Genomic DNA, 20,531 nt, shown 5'->3' with positions numbered 1-20,531 from the left:
CTCTATGAAAGCTTAGTTAACATACTATCTATATAATCTTTCTGTCTACTAAATGGTGTGGCTTTTAACATGCTACATTGATTTTAATCCTATCTGCACATTAGAATCAACTGAAGAGCTTTTAAGCAATACTGATTTTCAAACCCCGCACCTATTTTCAGTCAATTATTCTGGGGTGCAACCCAGGTGTTAGTATTTTTGTAACGTTTTCCCTTCCTCTAGGAGATTATAATGCCCAGCTAGGGTTGAAAACCACTATGATAAATGAATTCATATGAATAGGTGCTAAAACCTTAGCTACTCCTACCTAAGATATTTGCATTCTGGCCCGTGATTTTGTAAACTAAGTATAATGCCTCACACATTTATATACTCAATAGCTTAATAAGTGCTTACTGAGTACCTACTTTGTATGTGGCATGGGAAGGGGGAGAGATTAACACGACAGGTCCCTTCTAGGACCCCTATAATCACATGTGATATTGCATGGTGGATCTCTGAGGATGTTAGCATACGTTTTTCTGAGGAAGGTGTCCACTATTTCTTCAACTCTTCAATGAGGATCTGTAACTAGACTCCAAAAGGCTAAGAATCTTACTCTGGAGGAACCGCGCACCCTCTCCCTCCCTGTGGTTAGCACTAAAATTCAGAAGTGATGTGCTTTGCCCTTTACTCTGCAGAGAAGACTGAGGGTAATTCCAAATGTCAGCCAAAACCAGGATTACACTTGCCTCCTTTAGCCATCTTCTTCATTTATAACTCACACGGGGCGGGGCCAGCACTCTGCTCCTCTTGAAGTTTTTCCATATGAATAGGTCTATTTCCTATTGTCATTTATTCCTTTCACTGAACTTAGGGCTTTTCTCTGGGACTTTATAGGACCATATTTAAAGTGACAAGACTTCAAGTTAATAAAGCCTCTGTATTTGACCCAGGTAATCAAAGCAGTAAAGATTTGAAACACTGGCCCCAGAAAGTAAGGCCTTCCCAGGTGGTGCTAGTAGTAAAGAACCCGCCTGCCAATGCAGGAGACATGAGAGGTATGGGTTCGATCCCTGGCTCTGGAAGATCCCCTGGAGAAGGAAATAGCAACCCACTCCAGTATTCTTGCCTGGAGAATCCCCATGGACAGAGGAGCCTAGTGGGCTACAGTCCATGGGATCGCAAAGAGTCGGACACAACAAAACAGCTAACACTTTCTTGCAAGCACGCACTCCCAGAAAGTAAACTATGTTTGACTTCTGCCCCCATTTCTCAGGCCCTTGGTAGTTGGTGGGGCCCTCCTGTGGGCCCATTGCCCTCATTCACCTCTCCCATCTGCCCAGGAGACTCCACTGCTTGGCTCTCTCTGGGGTAACACTGAGCAGAACTCTGTCCCTATCTGCATCCAGTCTCCCCTGATGAAATCTCAATCACTTCGGGGCATGTTCTCGCCTATTTGTGATGGCAATCACTTAGGAGTCTACACAGGTCTCTCTCAGCTTCATCTCCCGCTCACTCCTCAACACTGCAGAAATTTAGTCATAAATCTTTTTTTTCATTCTCTTTTCCTCAGAAAGCCCATCGGTTCCAATGACTTCAGCTACCAATCTACTCAGAATTTTCTCAGGTCAAAATCCAGCAACTGACCTCTCTCTTGACACTAGGCTCACATTTCCAGCTCTACCAGGCATCTTCCCATCATTTCCCATGGATGCGTCAAAGTCAACGCGTTCATACTGAAACCCCGGTCTCTCCTTCCCATCACATTTCCATCCTCCCTGTAGTCCAAGACAAAGGCCTCCAGGTGGCCCATGAACACTCCTTCCTTATCATCATTCACATCCAGTTGGTTGTCAGGACCTCTTCCTTCCACCTCCTCAGGTCTCACAGTTGCCTCTTGTCTATTCCCACTGTATAGATCAGGGTCCTAGCACGAAGCAGCCCACTCAGATGGGATTAATTGAGCATAGATTCATAAAAAGGCTATTTACACCCAACCACAGGTTGCCATTAGGGAATCTGGGCCTAAAAGAGCCTGGGAGGGAGAGGTTACTAAGACACAGCAAAAGTTGTAGCTGTAGGAGAGGGCCCAGGACAAAAAAATGTAGCCCTGGATGGAATAATCAACCTGTGATCTAGCAGGGAGAGAACTGAAAGATAAATGCCCCAGTCATTATTTCCTCCTACGTCCATCTCCTGTCAGTGCCACTCATTGGCCAATCCCAGCTAGAAGCCAAAGGGCAAAGGAGCCCATTTAATGCAACTCATACATGCTGAGAGCAGGTTGCAAAAAGGGAGTTAACCAAGAAGAACAAATGGAGATGATGAAGTACACCCACCATCACTGCCTTAGATCAAGCTTCCCCTATCTCTCACAGGAACAGTTTCAGTATCTGTATTTCTACTTCAGCCCTTTCTTTCTCTACTCTATTCTCACATTGCCACCGGATGCTCTTTCTACAAATCACAAAGGAATGTACTCACATAACCATTACTACACCAAAACAATTACGGTCACCCTTGGTTCTTGGCTCAAAAACCTTCAGCAAGTGCTGTTTTTTTGGTAAAGAGCAAACTCTTTGATTTGCACTGACTGCTGTGAACAACCACTCCCTACCCCACTCTACTCTCTGCCTTTCCTCTTCAATCTGTATTGACGTTAATCCAATCTCAATACATGGTAAAGATTCACCCAATCTTCCCCTTGGTCATCCTCTTCCCTTTTGGTGAAACATTTCTTTCTACTTGTTTTTCTTTAAATGGTATATGCTTAACAGTAATCTTATTGATTTATTTGGCTGCATCAGGTCTTAGTTGTGGTATGCAAAATCTTTCCTTATGGTGCTCTGACTCAGCAGTTGAGGCTCAAAGGTTAATTTGCCCCACCACATGTGGTATCTTAGTTCCTCCGTCAGGGATTAAACCCAAGTCCCCTGCATTAGAAGGTGGATTCTTAACCACTGGACCATCAAGGAAGTCCCAATACTTTTTTCATCTTGCCTTCCCTGCATCATCCCTTCTAACTGCAGAATTTATACTTGTTCCTCCTTATTCTCAAGGCTCAACTAAGTTTGCTGACCTCCCTTTTAGAATTTTCCCCTCTGTCTAGCACTTCCTTCCTTCTATTGCTGGTGTTACTGTCAGTGGAGTGCCTGCATCTCCTCTTCTAGACCACATGCTTAATGGCAACACGCCTTACTCATCCAGATGTCTCTCAAGACCCAAAACAGACCTTTGTGAATCTTTGTGAACACCAAAAAAGTTTTCACTGAAGTAAGTTCAATAAGCTTATCCATTGCAAGCCACTGGAATTGGAATTAGTGCTTTATTGGGTTCTTTCTGTGACATACCATTTTCGGCTGAACTGAGACCTCCAGGAATGCATTGCCTTAGGATCAAGGAGTTTTTTCTAATGATAGGTAATCTAGGATAGCTATGATGACAGGTCAGTGAGAGGGCCAAGTATCTACCGCCCCTCAAATCTCACCTCTAGCTCCTTCCTCCTAATCCTAGAAAATGTGTTTATTTAGAAGCTTCCTCAGTAGTACTCTTCTTGCAGTGCATTTTTCAAGAGTGGGTAGAAAGAAAAGAACTGCTCTAATAGTAAGTAACTATTTCATGTTTGTTCATTCAGTATGTGGTTAAGGAAATTATACACACACCCTTGGAGCTCTTGAGTGTAACCATGAAGCCACCAGTGTCTGAGACTGATTTGGTCCAGCGTGGAATTCTCCTCCTTCCTGTGGTGGCCAAGATATGTGATCAACTGTTTGAATTGTTCCAAAATTCTATAAATATACTTTAAATATATTCAGAATGCCAAAGGATAATTATAAATGTCATAGGCCAGTGGATCCAGACCATAGATGAAAGAACCTTAGAGCTGAGAAGGACCACACGAAGTCATTTAATCCAACCCCTCTGTTCACAGGTGGAAAACTAGTGCACAGGGAGGTTACCATTGTCCAGGCTCACCCTGCATCCACAGGTGCCCAGACCACACAACTCCCATTGCTTCATTAAAGGAAAACTACAAAACCACATAAGCCCAGAATAATCAAAGAGAGTCAAATTTACTAAATCAGCTCCCATTACCCTGGAAGCAAAGATGGAGTTATCTTAAAGGACAGCCTAAATTAAAGTGGCCTGCATGTGTCAACTCCCCAGGGCTTGGCTGCAGAGAGGGAAGGAGATGGGTAGATGGCCAAAAAACAGGAACTCACCTAGGAGTAAACACAAGTAAAGAAAGAAGTGAAAAGATAGTGAAAGGTGGGACAATGAGAAAAACAGAGGAAAGCTAAGAAAAGAACGGGTAAAATTCTATTTTGGCTTTGCCCATAGTTTGTAAGGCTCATTTTATTTATTTATTTATGCTCTGTTCAGCCAATATTTATTACAAGTTACTCTTTATTAGGCTCCATTTCAGCAGAAAGACAGTGTTTCTACACATGACCACAACAAGGAAGGAGGTTTCATGGGGGTGTTTTCCATATTAATCATTAGAACACCTGTGAAATGATGTAGTTCAGCAGCTGAGGGTCACAGTGCCTCACTGCCCCTCCCCCACCATTTCTATCTTACAGTGGTCCTCCAGGGGGGTCAACCCCAAGTTTTGGGATACAGCAGACTCTGGTATCAGGCCAAGCAGAAAGCCTGGGTCCAAAGGGGCTAACTATGAAGAGGGCCTTGACTCCAAGCTAGGATATTGGGCACCTTTCTCTTCTAGTCAGGGTTCCCTGATAGCTCAGTTGGTAAAGAATCCACCTGCAATGCAGGAGACCCCGGTTCGATTCCTGGGTCGGGAAGATCCGCTGGAGAAAGGATAGGCTACCCCTGGTATTCTTGGGCTTCCCTTGTGGCCCAGCTGGTAAAGAATCCACCTGCAATGTGGTAGACCTGGGTTTGAACCCTGGGTTGGGAAGATCCCCTGGAGAAGGGAAAGTCTATCCACTTCCGTATTCTGACCTGGAGAATTCCATGGACTGTATAGTCCGTGGGGGTCGCAAAGAGTCGGACATGACTAAGCAACTTTCACTTCACTTCCCTTCTAGTCAGCCACAAACCCTCAACTCTCATGTGTTCACAATCTACTAGTTCACAGGCTAGTAGGTCTTCCCCTCCAACTCCATTCCAGTCTAACACATCTGGCTCCAGCTGAACTTAAGGGCCAGTGTTCTTCTCACAGCAAAAAACCACCTAGCCCTTTAAAAGGGCCACGTGACCTAAAACCCTTTCATCTCCTTTGTGCAGTCACTGTCATGTGACAAACAGACCCCTACTTCCAAGAGAAGGACAGAGATTGGAGTTCCCTCCCTGAAGAACCCACCATAGAACTAATTTCCCCCACATGTTAACAAATAAACAACTAATCCTAAATCTTGCACTAAGATTTCTCGGGAAGTCACCTAGAATAAAAAGGGACTACAATAAGGATATTGAAGTCTTGTTTTTTATCAGACTCTGACAACAAAATTACTGTACCTTAATCTAACTTTCTTCTTGGCATGGCTTCTTATGAATTCTTCTCCTTCATGAGGTATAAAGAGAAAATGACTAGGACTCAGTGGTTCCCAACAGTCTTTAGGTTACATGAAGGCAATTTCATGGATTACCCACAGACAAAAACAACACAATAAAAGAAAAATAAATAAACCCACAATCTCATTTGGCCACCCAATGCAGAATTCTAGATCTCCATAATAAGATCTATACAATATTCTTCTCCTGTTGAACAATATTCCCACCAAATGGAAACTTACTCTCCAGTCTTCCTAGGGGCCCTTGTGGGTAACACGCAATTTCTTCTCTCCTGGTGCTTTCTGGTGTCTGTGACCAAGGCTTCCCAGGCCTGGAGACTCCATCTGATGGATGCTCGGCTCAGTTTGCCAAGAACAGAATGTTGTTACCAGGAGGCCACCAAGCCAGGGCCTCTATCCACAAACTAGGGGCCTGTCTTTGTTGTTGTCTAGTCGTTCAGTCGTGTCCAACTCTTTCGCAACCACATAGACTAAAATCTGCCAGGCTCCTCTGTTCATGAGATTTCCCAGGCAAGAATACTGGAGGGGGTTGCCATGCCCTTCTCCAAGAGATCTTCTCGACCCAGGGATCAAACCTGCGTCTCCTGCATCTCCTATATTGCAGGCAGATTCTTTACCACTGAGCCACCAGGGAAGCCCTAGGGACCCCTCTAGGGCTCTCTCAAATTCTTGTGAGGGTGCACCATGGCAACCGTCCTAGGAGAGGCTTTTAAAGCTCCAAATGTGGAAAGAAGGTCTCAGTTGGTAAGACACACTTCACTGCTGCTGATGTTGCTGATACCAATGGCAGTTTTCACTTTAATTCCTCCCATGTGAACATGCAGGATCAAATAAATAAACCATTCCTTTAACTGAAGACAAAATAGTATAACAGTGAAGTACTGGGGTCTCTGCAGTCAGTCCCAGCCTTGCCACCTCACGGCTGTGACATTGGACAATGAATCTGCCTGTGATGCAGAAGACCTGGGTTCAATCTCTGGGTTGGGAAGATGCCCTGGAGAAGGAAACAGCAACCCATTCCAGTACTCTAGACTGGGAAATCCCATGGGCAGAGGAGCCTAGCAGGCTACAGTCTATGGGGTCGCAAAGAGTCAGAACATGACCGAGGAACTCACTGACAAACAGAATCCCTCTGTGCCTCCAATTTCTCCTCTACGATATGAGGATGATAACAGTACCTACCTTATGGTACTCACTTGTTTAATTCTGACAACCATGGAGTTGTTGTCAGGATTAAACAAGTGAGAACATGCCGTGCTGGGCACAGAACATTCACTCGGTAAACATCACTATCACCAATACTCTTGGGAGGATATTATTATAAAAACAATGGTGATGTAAATGAGGGTTAGATTTGGAGACAAAGGAATTGAAAGATTCAGGATAAAGGCATTTTGGAGGAAAGGGTTAAGCAGGTGAAATTTCTCTTATCCAGAAAAGCCATGTAAGAGTCCAGCTCACAAGGGAATTGCTGACTAGGACTGTCTGCTCAGGAACTCAGAAGGTGCCTACTCAGATGTGCCGGAATGCAGCCCACCCCCAGCCCATCTAAGCTGGCTGCTTCCAAAATGGCTCCTCCATGGGTCAGGCAAGGAGGGAGGAAGACAGTGTGTAAGATGTGGGTTCTGTTTTTTCCGTCTGTGCTTGATGCTCCATCCCACACAGGAGGAGAAACCGTGACAGGCTGTTTTGCTGTTTGAAACACTTTGGCAAGCTGAATTCCTTTGCTCTTCCAGGAAACTGTAAACAAAATCAATTCATTGAGTGGACACTCTTTTTTGCTTCTGTTTTACTTCTCCAATGGCTAGTCCTTCTTAAAAGGGGAGAGGGGCTTCTTGATTGTCTTAAATATACATATGTCAGACCCCTCAAAATATGTTTAAGTAAAAGAATCTTAGAAAAGCTGATAAAGCAGGCATGAAAGCTTAGATGTGTTCACTGTAGCAACCTTTTGATGACAGGCATGCCATGGAACTGAACTCATTGATCCAAATTATTTAAAAGTCATTGTGAGACAAAGGAAGGATGGAGGGAGAAGAGGATGTAAGGGGGAAGGTGAGACGGGGGGAAGGCTAAAGGTGGCAGGCAGGGACTACTTTATGGATGTGTCCTCAGTCCCCTGGCAGGGCTCTGGGGGGAAGGATCCAGATGGAGCATGTGTGGGGTGGCAAGCTGGGGCCCTAGGCACCTGAGAGGGCTTGCACTCACAGTGAGAATGCCCAGCCCAAGAGAGTGTGACGTGTGAGCCTGCTCAGTCACTTCAGTCATGTTCCATTCTGCAACCCTAAGGACTGTAGCCCACCAGGCTCTTCTGTCCATGGGATTCTCCAGGCAACCCAGGAATGGGCTGCCATGCCTTCCTCCAGGGACCAAGTGTGACACTAAATAGCAAATAAAAATCGCCATGACAGGTCAAAAGAGATAACACAGAAGAAAGGAACGTATTATTCCTCTGTCATGCGAGAGGGGGCTCCACATTTTTCCTGGGCCCCACAGATTATGTACCTGGCCATAGTTATAGCATTTAAAACACACTCAACACTCTTCCTGGGGCTCAAAGTTGAGAGCTTTGCTGCCCTCAGCCTTTGGTCCTGCAAGAGCTTTCAGAACTGGTGCCAGAGGCTGTCCCCAATACAGGGGGTGCACACTCCAGGCTTCACTGTGTAGTGGGTCTCTGAGAAGCCATGCTGAGTCACAGGATATCCGGAGAGTTCTTGGTGCAAACAGGGAGAGGGGAGGGAAAGGAAGAGGAAAAGCCAAAATGAATGGGTTCTGTTCCACAGAATTGTGCAAACTGACTCAGAGGTTCTAAAACACAACCCTGGGGTCAAATAATCAAGCGGGAAGAATGCCAAAAGAAATGTTACATACTTGGGAAATTTATTATGAGATGGCTGTTGAACAGCATTTGGAGTGTATTAGAATTGCAGCTTTTAAAAAGTTCAGTACTCCCTTTCGGCCCAGGGACCCTGCGTCTGGCATGTGACCTGGCTCCTGGCCCCCAGAACTACAGCCTATCTCTCCCATTTCTTTAACCTGCTCCTCATGCCTCCTAGGGACCTCCATTCTACCCATAAGACCTGCTGCCTAGAAATACAGGGTCTCTGTGGATTCATTGAGAAAATGCAGATAAACTATTTGGACTGTTTTATGATCTATACCCAGATATCAGTAGAAAACTGAAAGATGTGAGATAGAATGAATTTGTTTTATTGGCCTTTGAGGGTTTCTTGTTATCTTAAATTGCAAATGCTTATGCAGTGCAGGCGTTCTAAGCTGCTTTAGTCATGTCCAGCTCTTTGCGATCCCATGGACTGTGTGGCCTGCCAGGCTCCTTTGTCCGTAGGATTCTCCAGGCAAGAATGCTGGAGTGGGTTGCCGTGCCCAGGATCTTCCTGACCCGAGGGTTGAATCCTAGTCTCCTGCATCTCCTGAATTGGCAGGCAGTTTCTTTACCACTAGAGCCACCTGGGAAGAGCTTATGTAGTGCTTTTTTGTATTTTTCAGTCCAGTGAAAAGTAACAAGCACAACATTTACTTACTCACTTATTCAAGCTAAAGAGATATAGGACACTCTCAAGGAAGAGCTGATGACTTTTAAGGCTGGGACAGGTTGCTAAAAAGACTGTAGAGCCATCTCATTCCAAAGGTAAGATAAAAACTTATAGAGCTACACAGAAAGAGGAATCCAATTTAAATGGTTTCCTGAAGCTCTTTCCTTTTCATACTTGTTTTATTTCTTTATTGATTAGCTACTAAATTATGACCCACTTCTGTTCAAAAAGGATTTTTGACAATTAAATTTCATGCAAATTACAGCAATTTGACTATTACCAGATCATTTTGGTCATCATTATGCCACTAGTCAGTATTCATCACTGTCATTTTGTTAATATTAAAATTAACTCTGCCAGCTTCTCAGGGGTCAACCTCTATAGCAAGCAGGAAACAAGATGCACATATTTAATGAGGAAGTTATCTAGGTGGCCCACCCATCATGCTAGCTCTGATGTCAGTCAATTATACCCATATTTAAGTTCTCCTTGGACTTCCCAGGTGATCAATGATAAAGAATCTGCCAGCCAATGCAGGAGACTCAGGATACACTGGTTCAATCTCTGGGTGGGGAAGACCCCTGGAGGAGGAAATGGCAACCCACTCCAGTATTCTTGCCAGGAGAATCCAATGGACAGAGAAGCCTGGTGGGCTACAGTCTATAGGATCACAAAGAGTCAGACCCAACTAAGCACCCACATACCTTAAGTCTTCCTTAGTTCACTAATTATGGAAGACAATTTAGATCTTATAGGAGACAAAATTCCCGCCAGGACTTGAGACAAGTGGAAATTTGTTGGTGGGTTTGATAAAATGCATTTTATTTTTTTGTGTGTTTGTTTTGAATTTTTTTTTCTTTGGCTTTGAATTTTTATCTTAATTTGCATAGATAGGGAATTTGTATACATAATGCTCTTTCTTTGACTCTGTTTTCCAGAGTGGAAATAGAATTCTGTGTTCCATCATTCTGAGCCATCACCAGGGTCCGTCCATAATCAACTATGACGATGAGAGTGGCAAGACATGTGTGCACATCGCTGCAGCAGCAGGTTTCTGCGACATCATCAATGAGCTGGCAAGAGTCCCTGAGTGCAACCTGCAGGCTCTGGATGTGGACGACAGGTATCCGTGGCTACTCTGTCACCTTTTCCAAATTTTAATCTCAAAACAAAGAAGATGTTTAAGGAGTTATCTTATATGACTATATCCTTACTGCCAGTAATATTAATATTTATACCTGGGCTTGTGACAATAAAAACTGCCCTATATTAGTCAGGACAGGAAAAACCATTGTTATGAAGAGAAATGCTGTGACTGTATTGTCAGACTTTCCACTTTTTGCTAACTGTTCTCAGAAGACTTTCTGTATATCAGCTTCCTGCTATATGCACTTTTTGTTCTTAACAGTAAGTCTTATTTTTTTCCTTCATTCCTGGGTTATGTCATAAAATCAACAAGCTCTTGTTATCCAGAGAAGAGCACAATAGAGGCTTTGTGTTCAGAACTAGATGTGACCTTATCAGTGTTCTGTTTTGGTTTTCTTCAGTCATTAAAGATGCATTTACATACAAAAGGAAGCTGAGTCCAGAAAGGTTAAGAGACTTGCCAACGAGGTAATTAGCCAATAAGTGAAAAGTTGTTGTTCAATCTGAGTCTCTTTGCGACCCCATTCAGCACGCCAGGCTTCTCTGTCCTTCACTATCTCCCAGAGTTTTCTCAAATTCATGTGCATTGCGTTGGTGATGCCATTCAGTCATCTCATCCTCTGATGTCCCCTTCTCCTCCTGCCCTCAATTTTTCCCTGCATCATGGTCTTTTCCATTGAGTCGGCTCTTCGCATCTGGTGGCCAAAGTGTTGGAGCTTCAGCCTCAGCATCAGTCCTTCCAATGAGTATTCAGGGTTAATTTCCTTTAAGATTGTCTGGTTTGATCTCCTTTCTGTCCAAGGGACTCTCAAGAGTCTTCTCCAGCACCACAGTTGGAAAGCATCAATTCTTTGGCGCTCAGACTTCTTGATGGTCCAACTCTCACATCCATACATGACTACAGGAAAAACCATAGCTTTGACCAGACAGAACTTTGACGGCAAAATGTTGTCTTTGCTTTTTAATATGCTGATAGAAGAAGTAAGAACTACAATCCGATGGCCTCCAAAATGAACATCCAATCACAGAAAACTAACCAAAATGATCACATGGATCACAGCCTTGTGTAACTCAAAGAAAACTTGTACCCTTTTCTTTTAAATATAGAGCTTTTCACCTACTGGCCCTTCATCCATTATCAACTATTCCAATTTTTCAATTACAATGCTTATGTAACCTTTGCTTCAGTCAGGCATAGACTCAGTGAAAATATAAGAATAATATAAAACAAATAAGACAGTTGAAAACAAGTATAAGGCTTGTACATTATGCATAGTTTTTTTTAACCTTTTTCTATTGAAGTGCAAATTTAGCCACCTACTTACCATGATTTTAGCTTCCCCAAGAAGCACTTCCTACTACTTCCTGATACCTGAAACCCTTATAGCATGGGAGAAAGAAATCTTGGGTTCCACGTAAGTCTCAGAAGCTGGAGACAGTTAACAGGGTGACTTTAATTAACATTAACATATAAATCATTGAAAGTAGACCTTTTCTGAAGAGTAGATATTGAACTTGAGCAGGTAAAAAAGTAAAAGGATTCTGTTACATGAAGGGAAAAGGTGAATGATCCAAAGAGAGAAGAGAAGAACACGTGCAGAGGGACTTCCCCGGTGGTCCAGTGGTTAGGATGTCTTGCCCCCACTGCAGGTGGTGTGGGTTTGAACTTTGGTCAAGGAATACATGCCATGTGGCCAAATAAATAAAAATAAAATATATATATATTTTTAAGGAACACATGTAGGAAAAGAGGGCTAGAAAAAAGTTTGCCTACTTCAAAATACTTCTAGAAGCAGCTCTAATATAGTATTTCCTACTTGAATTATCACATGCTTCAGTTCAGTTCAGTTTAGTCACTCAGTCGTGTCCAACTCTTTGTGACCCCATGGACCACAGCACGCCAAGCCTCCCTGTCCATCACCAACTCCCAGAGTTTACTCAAACTCATGTCCATTGAGTCTGTGATGCCATCCAAACATCTCATCCTCTGTCATCCCCTTCTCTGCCTGCCCTCAATCTTTCCCAGCATCAGGGTCTTTTCAAATGAGTCAGCTCTTTGCAGCAGGTAGCCAAAGTGTTGGAGTTTCAGCTACAACATCAGTCCTTCCAATGAACACCCCAACACCACAGCTCAAAAGCATCAATTCTTCGGTGCTCAGCTTTCTTTACAGTCCAACTTTCACATCCACACATGTCCACTGGAAAAACCATAGCACTGACTAGATGGACCTTTGTTGGCAAAGTAATATCTCTGCTTTTTAATATGCTGTCTAGGTTGGTCATAACTTTCCTTCCAAGGAGTAAGTGTCTTTTAATTTCATGGCTGCAGTCACTATCTGCAGTGATTTTGGAGCCCAAAAAAATAGTCTGACACTGTTTCCCTGTTTCCCTATCTATTTGCCCTAAAGTGATGGGACCAGATGCCATGATCTTAGTTTTCTGAATGTTGAGCTTTAAGCCAACTTTTTCACTCTCCTCTTTCACTTTCATCAAGAGGCTCTTTAGTTCTTCTTCACTTTCTGCCATAAGGGTGGTGTCATCTGCTTTCCAGAAAAACATCTATTTCTGCTTTATTGCCTATGTCAAAGCCTTTGACTGTGTGGTTCACAATAAACTGTGGAAAATTCTGAAAGAGATGGGAATACCAGACCATCTGACCTGTCTCTTGAGAAACCTGTATGCAGGTCAGGAAGCAACAGTTAGAACTGGACATGGCACAACAGACTGGTTCCAAATAGGAAAAGGAGTACGTCAAGGCTGTATATTGTCACCCTGCTTATTTAACTTATATGCAGGGTACATCATAAGAAATGCTGGGCTGGAAGAAACACAAGCTGGAGTCAAGATTGCCAGGAGAAATATCAATAACCTCAGCTATGCAGATGACACCACCCTTATGGCAGAAAGTGAAGAAGAACTAAAGAGCCTCTTGATGAAAGTGAAAGAGGAGAGTGAAAAAGTTGGCTTAAAGCTCAACGTTCAGAAAACTAAGATCATAGCATCTGGTCCCATCACTTCATGGGAAATAGATGGGGAAACAGTGGAAACAGTGTCAGACTTTATTTTGGGGGGCTCCAAAATCACTGCTGATGGTGATTGCAGCCATGAAATTAAAAGACGCTTACTCCTTGGAAGTAAAGTTATGGCCAACCTAGATAGCATGTTTAAAAGCAGAGACATTACTTTGCCAACAAAAGTCCGTCTAGTCAAGGCTATGGTTTTTCCAGTGGTCATATATGGATGTGAGAGTTGGACAGTGAAGAAAGCTGAGCACCAAAGAATTGATGCTTTTGAACTGTGGTGTTGGAGAAGACTCTTGAGAGTCCCTTGGACTGCAAGGAGATCCAATCAATCCATCCTAAAAGAGATCAATCCTGGGTGTTCATTGGAAGGTCTGATGTTGAAGCTGAAACTCCAATACTTTGGCCACCTCATGTGAAGAGCTGACTCATTGGAAAAGACCCTAATGCTGGGAAGGATTGGGGGCAGGAGGAGAAGGGGACGACAGAGGATGAGATGGTTGGATGGCATCACTGACTTGATGGACATGGGTTTGGGTAGACTCCGGGAGTTGGTGATGGACAGAGAGGCATGGCGTGCTGCGATTCATGGGGTCGCAAGGAGTCGGACACGACTGAGCGACTGAACTGAACTGATCTACTTATCTGAGGTTATTGCTATTTCTTCCATGCTTAGGAGAGAAAATTTAGCTCCCCCAGTCTCAGGGAAGAAAGTATATCTAAAGGGAGTAAGAAAGTGCAAAAGATTGGGCCCTACGAGAGTTCAAAGTGAAATAAAATCTCAAGAAGGGTCTAGTTTCTGCTCCAGAGCTCAGCTCATCCTGCTCTTCTTTTTGTCTCAGTTTCTGCATCCTGCATTGTATAGCTCTACCTTCACATTGACACTGTAAGCTTGTGTTAGTAGAGAATTTTTCAAAATTTTCATAGGTTTAAGTATTGAAGCACTTGCAACAATTGTGGCTTTGCTTCCCTTCTTTTTTTTCCAGATAGAAAGTTTTTGAGAAAAGGGAAGAAAAATAAGGCAATGATTTTAAAAAATAAAAAAAAGAGGACGAGGGAAAATATGAGAGAACTAGTCCTCCTAGATTATTAAAACATGTCATAAATCTATGACATTTTAAAACATGTTGGTGCTAGCCTAAGATCGATGGTATAGAACACATAATTCATAAATAGCTTGTATAGCTTAAAGGTCCCAAATTTCATCAGTCTATGAAGTCATGCTTTCCTTTAGTACCCAAGTCATTTATCTTCAGGAAGGAGAGTCTTTAATCAAGCTCTCCTCCCTACATGCTTCTGGGAATTATCTAGGGAATGTTTGCATGTTCCATAAATGGTTCCTTGGCTTCTGACACCTTACCAACACTGCATTCTTGTACATATCATCTCCTGTCATTCAGAGACCACCTCATCAGCCCACTGCTTGTCTCTGATGAATTTCTTCTGAATCATGGGCCCTGGTTCTCCAGCTCCTCACTGTGATAACTGAGTCCAGTCTGCTATGTTTGAAGACTATCCTGAAGCTTAGAGATAAGAAAGGGACTGCAGCTTACATAACGTGAAATTGGATATTACATATTGCCTGCAAAGGCTCTATGTATTAGTTAGAAGTTATCTATGCTTCTCTTGTTTCTGCAAAATAATTTTTTCCCTGTGTCCTTCTGGACCTCTTCTTCCATGTTGATGTTCAGAATGATCTCAGGTTGCCTCAGCCTGCCTCGCTTGAAGCAGGGCTTCAGTTCCTGGCTAGAGATTGAGGTCATGTTGCAGCAGTGAGAGAGCTGAATCCTAGCCACTAGACCAAAGATCAGGGACAAGGCCCTGGCCCTTCAGCATGCAGAAAAATAATTCCCACAAAGATAGAAAGCAGTGAAATAGGTAAAGTATTTATTAGGAGGAAAAAGAGTACAGTATATGTGGATAGACACACAGGCAGACTCAGAGGAAGAATTGCACCCTTGCGGCAGTTTAAGTTACTTATATGGGGCATTTCCTCCTGGTTGCCTTGGCCAATCATTTTAATTTGCCTGGTTCAGAGTTCATATCTGTTATATCTCAGGATCCTCCCATGTGCATGCACACTTCTCTTAGCCAAGATGAAAGAGGCCTATGGGTGGGTGGCATCATCATCATTCCTGTTTTGACCTCCAAGAAGCCTTTCTGTGCATGTGCAGTTAGAAGGTCTCCTGACTTCAAAAAATGAGAAATATGTGGGCTCTTATCTTCTGTTTGGGCAGGGCCCAGCCTCCTCTCTCAGTTGTCCTGCTATTGATAGTTTGTAGTTTCTGTCCACAGGGAATGAATCTCTAAACTTTACCCTGGGGGCCCATCTACCTCCTGCCTCAAGAGAAATTAATAGTCACTCTTTAGTTCAGTTCAGTCACTCAGTCGTGTCCAACTCTTTGTGACCACATGGACTGCAGCACGCCAGGCTACCCTGTCCATCACCAACTCCCAGAGCTTGCTCAAACTCATTTCCATAGACTCAGTGATGCCATCCAAACATCTCACCTTCTGTTATCCCCTTCTCCTCCTGCCTTCAATCTTTCCCAGCATCAGTGTCTTTTCCAATGAATCAGTTCTTCGCATCAGGTAGCCAAAGTACTGGAGTTTCAGCTTCAGCATCAGTCCTTCCAATGAATATTCAGGACTGGTTTCCTTTAGGATTGACTGGTTGGATCTCCTTGCAGTTCAAGGGACTCTCAAGAGTCTTCCCCAACACCACAATTCAAAAGCATCAATTCTTCGGTGCTCAGCTTTGTTCATAGTCCAGCTGTCACATCCATACATGACTACTGGAAAAACCAGAGCTTTGACTATGAGGACCTTTGTTGACAAAGTAATGTCTCTGCTTTTTAATATGCTATCGAGGTTGGTTATAACTTTTCTTCCAAGGAGCAAGCACCTTTTAATTTCATGGCTGCAGTCACCATCTGCAGTGATTTTGGAGCCCCCCAAAATAAAGTTTTTCACTATTTTTATTGTTTCCCCATCTATTTGCCATGAAGTTATGGGACCATTAGTACAGTCACTCAGCAATTGTCATAAAGGAGTATTTCACAATGTGCCAAAGAGAATTGTCATGTGTTGATAAACCTGACTGCATTGATGTCCAACCCTCCATCTACTGAATTTATTGGAAATATATTCTCTAATCAGGAGAATATATTCTCTAGTATGGCTGGTGCCTCATCTTGTTTCATAATAGATATTGTCTGGAGACCTCTCAAATAGAATGGAACGAATCATATCTTGTACAAGCTCAACTAGGCAGTGCAATTGATGACTATGTTGACAAAATATGTGGTCCTATATTAGGTGTCCTCAAATTGCTATACATATCATAATATGAGGAGGATGCTTGATTGACCCAGGACACAGTCTACCCATGGGGACTCTGGTCATACTGGGGACATGGCTACTCTCCCAATAGTAAGTCCTGAGCCCCTTCACAGAACCAACTAAGTCCTTCTCTGTCCGGCCCCCAGACTGCCTCCATGTCTGAAAGATCTCTTGGCCCTCCAGAGGTGTTCATCTGCCAGGGGTCAAGCCCCAGAATGAAGCCAAGGAGAGGCCTTCCATGCCTTCTTTTCCTGCCCCGGGATTGATCCTTTCCCAGAGTGACTGACAGGAAGAATAGCCCTTCTCTTCATGGGAAACCCCATTCACAGGAGTGTCATCTATCGCCATCCCCCTCTTTAGCCCCCCAGGGTCCGAGCGTCCAGACACACCACACAGATGTCCCCAACCACCTACTTCCTAGCATCTCTGCCAAAGAAGCAAGGTGCAGGTTCCCTTTGTTCTTGAGTCCAGTGGTCCTGTATGCTCTTATCACCTTCTTGTCCCATTTGCCTTGATAGTTCTTTCTACAGCTGGGGAACTGTTTTGCTCCACATCTGCTCTCAGTTCTGGGCTTGGCTTTTGGAAACAGGAAGACACTGACTATTTCTCTTATCTACCCTGCTATATCCCTCCCTTAAAGTTGAACATAAAGTCAACCATATCCTTATATGGAGGAAAGGGGACAGGTAGAAAAGTATGTATACAGTTCAGGATCTTAAAATTTGATCCCACTGCATTAATAAATGGTGTTGAGAAAAGCTGGCTATGTAACTGGAAAAATGGTCAGATTGGCTCCACACTTCACCACACATATCAGAATACACATTCAGATACATGTGCAATTTTGTTTAAATCCAAATAAATCTAGAATAAAATATTGGTTTCCTATTTATTTACATTCAGTAAAACTTACTTTTTTTGGATGTATAGTTCTATGAATTTTAACACATGCATAGATTCATGCAATTGCCACAAGGCAGATCCAAAACAGTGCCATCAATTCCAACACCAACTCAGGTTGTCCTTTTATAGTCAAGGCTTCCCCCATCTCCAAGCTCTGGCAGCCATGGATTAGTTCTCTCTCTTGGGTTTTGCCTTTTCCAGAATATCATGTAAATGGAAATATACATATGTAATCTTTTGAGATTGCTTTATTTCACCTGGTAGAATGCACTTTAGATTCATCTATGTTCCATATATCAGTAGGCTGTTCTTTTTACTGCTGAGTAGTATTCCATTTTGTGGATAAATTAGTTTGTCCATTCACCCCTTGAAGAACATTGGGTTATTTATACTTCTGGATGATTACAAACAGTACGCTATAAACATTTGTGTACAAGTTTTGTGTAAACATAAGTTTTCATTTCTCTAGCTATAGATATAGACATGAGATTTCTTGGCCATATGGTAAGTATGCTTAACTTTAGAAGGAACTGACAAACTATTTTCTGGTGTGGCTGCTTCCATTTTGCATTCTCACTAAAAAATGTATAAAAGTTAAATTTGCCCTGAATCTTCATCTGTACATGTATTGCCAGGTTTGTTTGTTTTAACTTTTTTGTTTTATTGAAGTATAGTTGATTTACAATGTTGTGTCAATCTCTGCTATACAGCAAAGTGACTCAGTTATACACATACATAAATCCTTTTTTAAAAAAAATTTAGCCATTTAAATAAGTATGTAGTGGTATCCCATGTAGTTTTAATTTGCATTTCTCTGAATGAAAAATGTTACTGATCATGTTTTCATGTGCTTATTTACCAATTATACACTTTCTTTGATAAAGTGTTCAATCTTTTGCTAGTTTTTTTAATCAATTTATATATATTTTTTTATTGTTCAGTTTTGAAATACTTTGCATATTCTCTTCTTTGGATGTGTAATTTGCAAATATTTTCTCCCAATCTCTGGCTTTTTTTTTTTTTTAAAGAAAATGATGGTTTTGCCATTTATCAAAGGTTTAAACACTGGTGAGTATGTATCTACCTTCTGGCTAATGAAGGACTTTCTAAAACCATAAAATCATGAAACAAAAAATGAAGAGGTAAATAAGTGTGGTTATTTCTTAAAATTTTTATGGAAAACCACTAAAAAAAAATTAAAAGCTAAGCAACAAATTAAAGTGAAGTTGCTCAGTCGTTCCACCTCTTTGCAACCCCATGGACTGTAGCCTACCAGGCTCCTCCATCCATGGGATTTTCCAGGCAAGAATACTGGAGTGGGGTGCCATTTCCTTCTCCAGGGGATTTCCCGACCCAGGGAATGAACCTGGGTCTCCATTGTAGGCAGACGCTTTTACTGTCTGAGCCACCAGGGAAGTCCCAAGCAATAAATTAGAGGAAATGTTTTCATAAACCTAACTAGAAAAAACCCAATACCTTAACTATTTTAAAAGCTTATATGAATTAGTAAGAAAAGCTAACAACCTAATAGAAAAATGGACATAGGGCATTAAGGGTCATTTCAATGAAGAAACTAAAATGTCAAATAAACATGTATTTCAAAAGTTCTTCGTCATGTTATTTAAAGAAATGCAGATTAAAACAACACTGAAGTACTAATTTTGCCTACCAAGTTGGCAAAGATCTTTAAAGATATTGATAACACTTCATATTAGGAAGGAGTAGGGACACAGCTGGTAGGAGGAAAAATTGAGTCAGTTTTCTTGGAAGGCAATCTGGCACTATATATAAAGAGCCTTCAAATTGTTTTTATCCTTTGACCCACTATTTCCTTTTTGAGGAAATTCGCAGAAAGACCAAAAGGAAAAGGCCACAGAATATCAGAATTAGAGGAGAAGCCTCTACACACATACACCATCACCTTGAAGCCCCATTTAGTGCATACCATTTCCACACTGTAAGTAGCAACAGGTCTGTCCTGCTAGGACCCAGCTATGAGCAGGAGCTGTTGTCAGCTAGGTAACCTGTATCATTCATGTACTCAGACACTTGTGCTGTCCCCCCGTGGCCCCCCAGGACACCTCTGCACTGGGCTGCAGCTGCAGGGAAAGCAGACTGTGTGCAGTCACTGCTGGAGCTGGGAATGGACAGCAACCTGCGAGACATCAATGAGAGCACACCCCTGGCCTATGCCCTGTACTGCGGCCACACGGACTGTGTCAAGCTCCTCTCCCAAGAGAGCAGGTGAGCGCACCAGAAGGCACTCATTTTTTTCTTCGTCTCAAAGATTTATAAAATTGGATGCAATTGTCTAAACTGCCAAAACCAGCACAAAACGATCTATAACTTAATAATTGTGTTTGCCATTGCCAACTACAGATTGACACTTGCCATCTACCTCTACAAGGATTAAACCATGTACTGCTGCAGCTGCTGACTCAACAGCCGCACCACTGAAAGGAGCTCAAGGTGGAGAGCAGAAATGAAGCTCTCTGTGCTCTGGAATAACTGACAGAACAGGTCTTTAGATAGTTAGATGTTTTCAGGAACCAATTTTATGAGCCCAATTCTTGCATCTCCTCATATCAAGAAAAGCACAAAAATCTTTCATGGTGACAACTGTTCCTCATGACTAGCAGTAAGCTCCTGCAAAATGTATGTGCTTGATTGCATGTACCTCCCCTTCACCAAAACTTTCCCAGCCACCTCTGCTCACCACTCTGAGGAGTTTCTCAGAGTGATCAGAAATGCTGTCTCTTGGGCTATAGTCCTCATTTTCCCCCAAATATATAGTGACTCACAACTCTCATGTTGTGCATTTTTTTCAATTGACACCATTATCTAACAATGATATGTCCTTGAATCTGTGGAGCAAAATGGTAGTTGTAAGCCTGAATGTATCAGCCTAACATTTACTGAACGCTAATCTCTTCTTTCCTTTTTCTCTCTTTCCACATCCATTTAGGTAATATACTAATTGTTCTTTTGCCTAAATCAGCATTTTTCCAACTCTTTGTTCTCAGGACCCTTTTATACTCAAAAATTAT

At 42.5% G+C, this 20,531-nt stretch overlaps 1 protein-coding gene across 6 annotated transcripts in view; it reads left to right on the top strand.

The window, feature by feature from the left end:
- Positions 1 to 20,531, top strand: part of ANKRD55 (ankyrin repeat domain 55) — a 250,275-nt gene that overhangs the window by 210,608 nt on the left and 19,136 nt on the right. For all 6 annotated transcript variants that reach the window (XM_081517907.1, XM_081517903.1, XM_081517902.1 and 3 more), the window contains 2 exons: positions 10,012 to 10,196; positions 19,561 to 19,728. In XM_081517907.1, the coding sequence (XP_081374033.1) occupies positions 10,012 to 10,196; positions 19,561 to 19,728 (353 nt within the window). The remainder of the gene's footprint in view (positions 1 to 10,011; positions 10,197 to 19,560; positions 19,729 to 20,531) is intronic.

The sequence above is a fragment of the Giraffa tippelskirchi genome, chromosome 8 (assembly GCF_054371585.1).
Source record: "Giraffa tippelskirchi isolate mGirTip1 chromosome 8, T2T-mGirTip1v1.2.pri, whole genome shotgun sequence".
NCBI lineage: Eukaryota > Metazoa > Chordata > Mammalia > Artiodactyla > Giraffidae > Giraffa > Giraffa tippelskirchi.
This window is presented reverse-complemented; position numbering and strand designations above follow the sequence as displayed.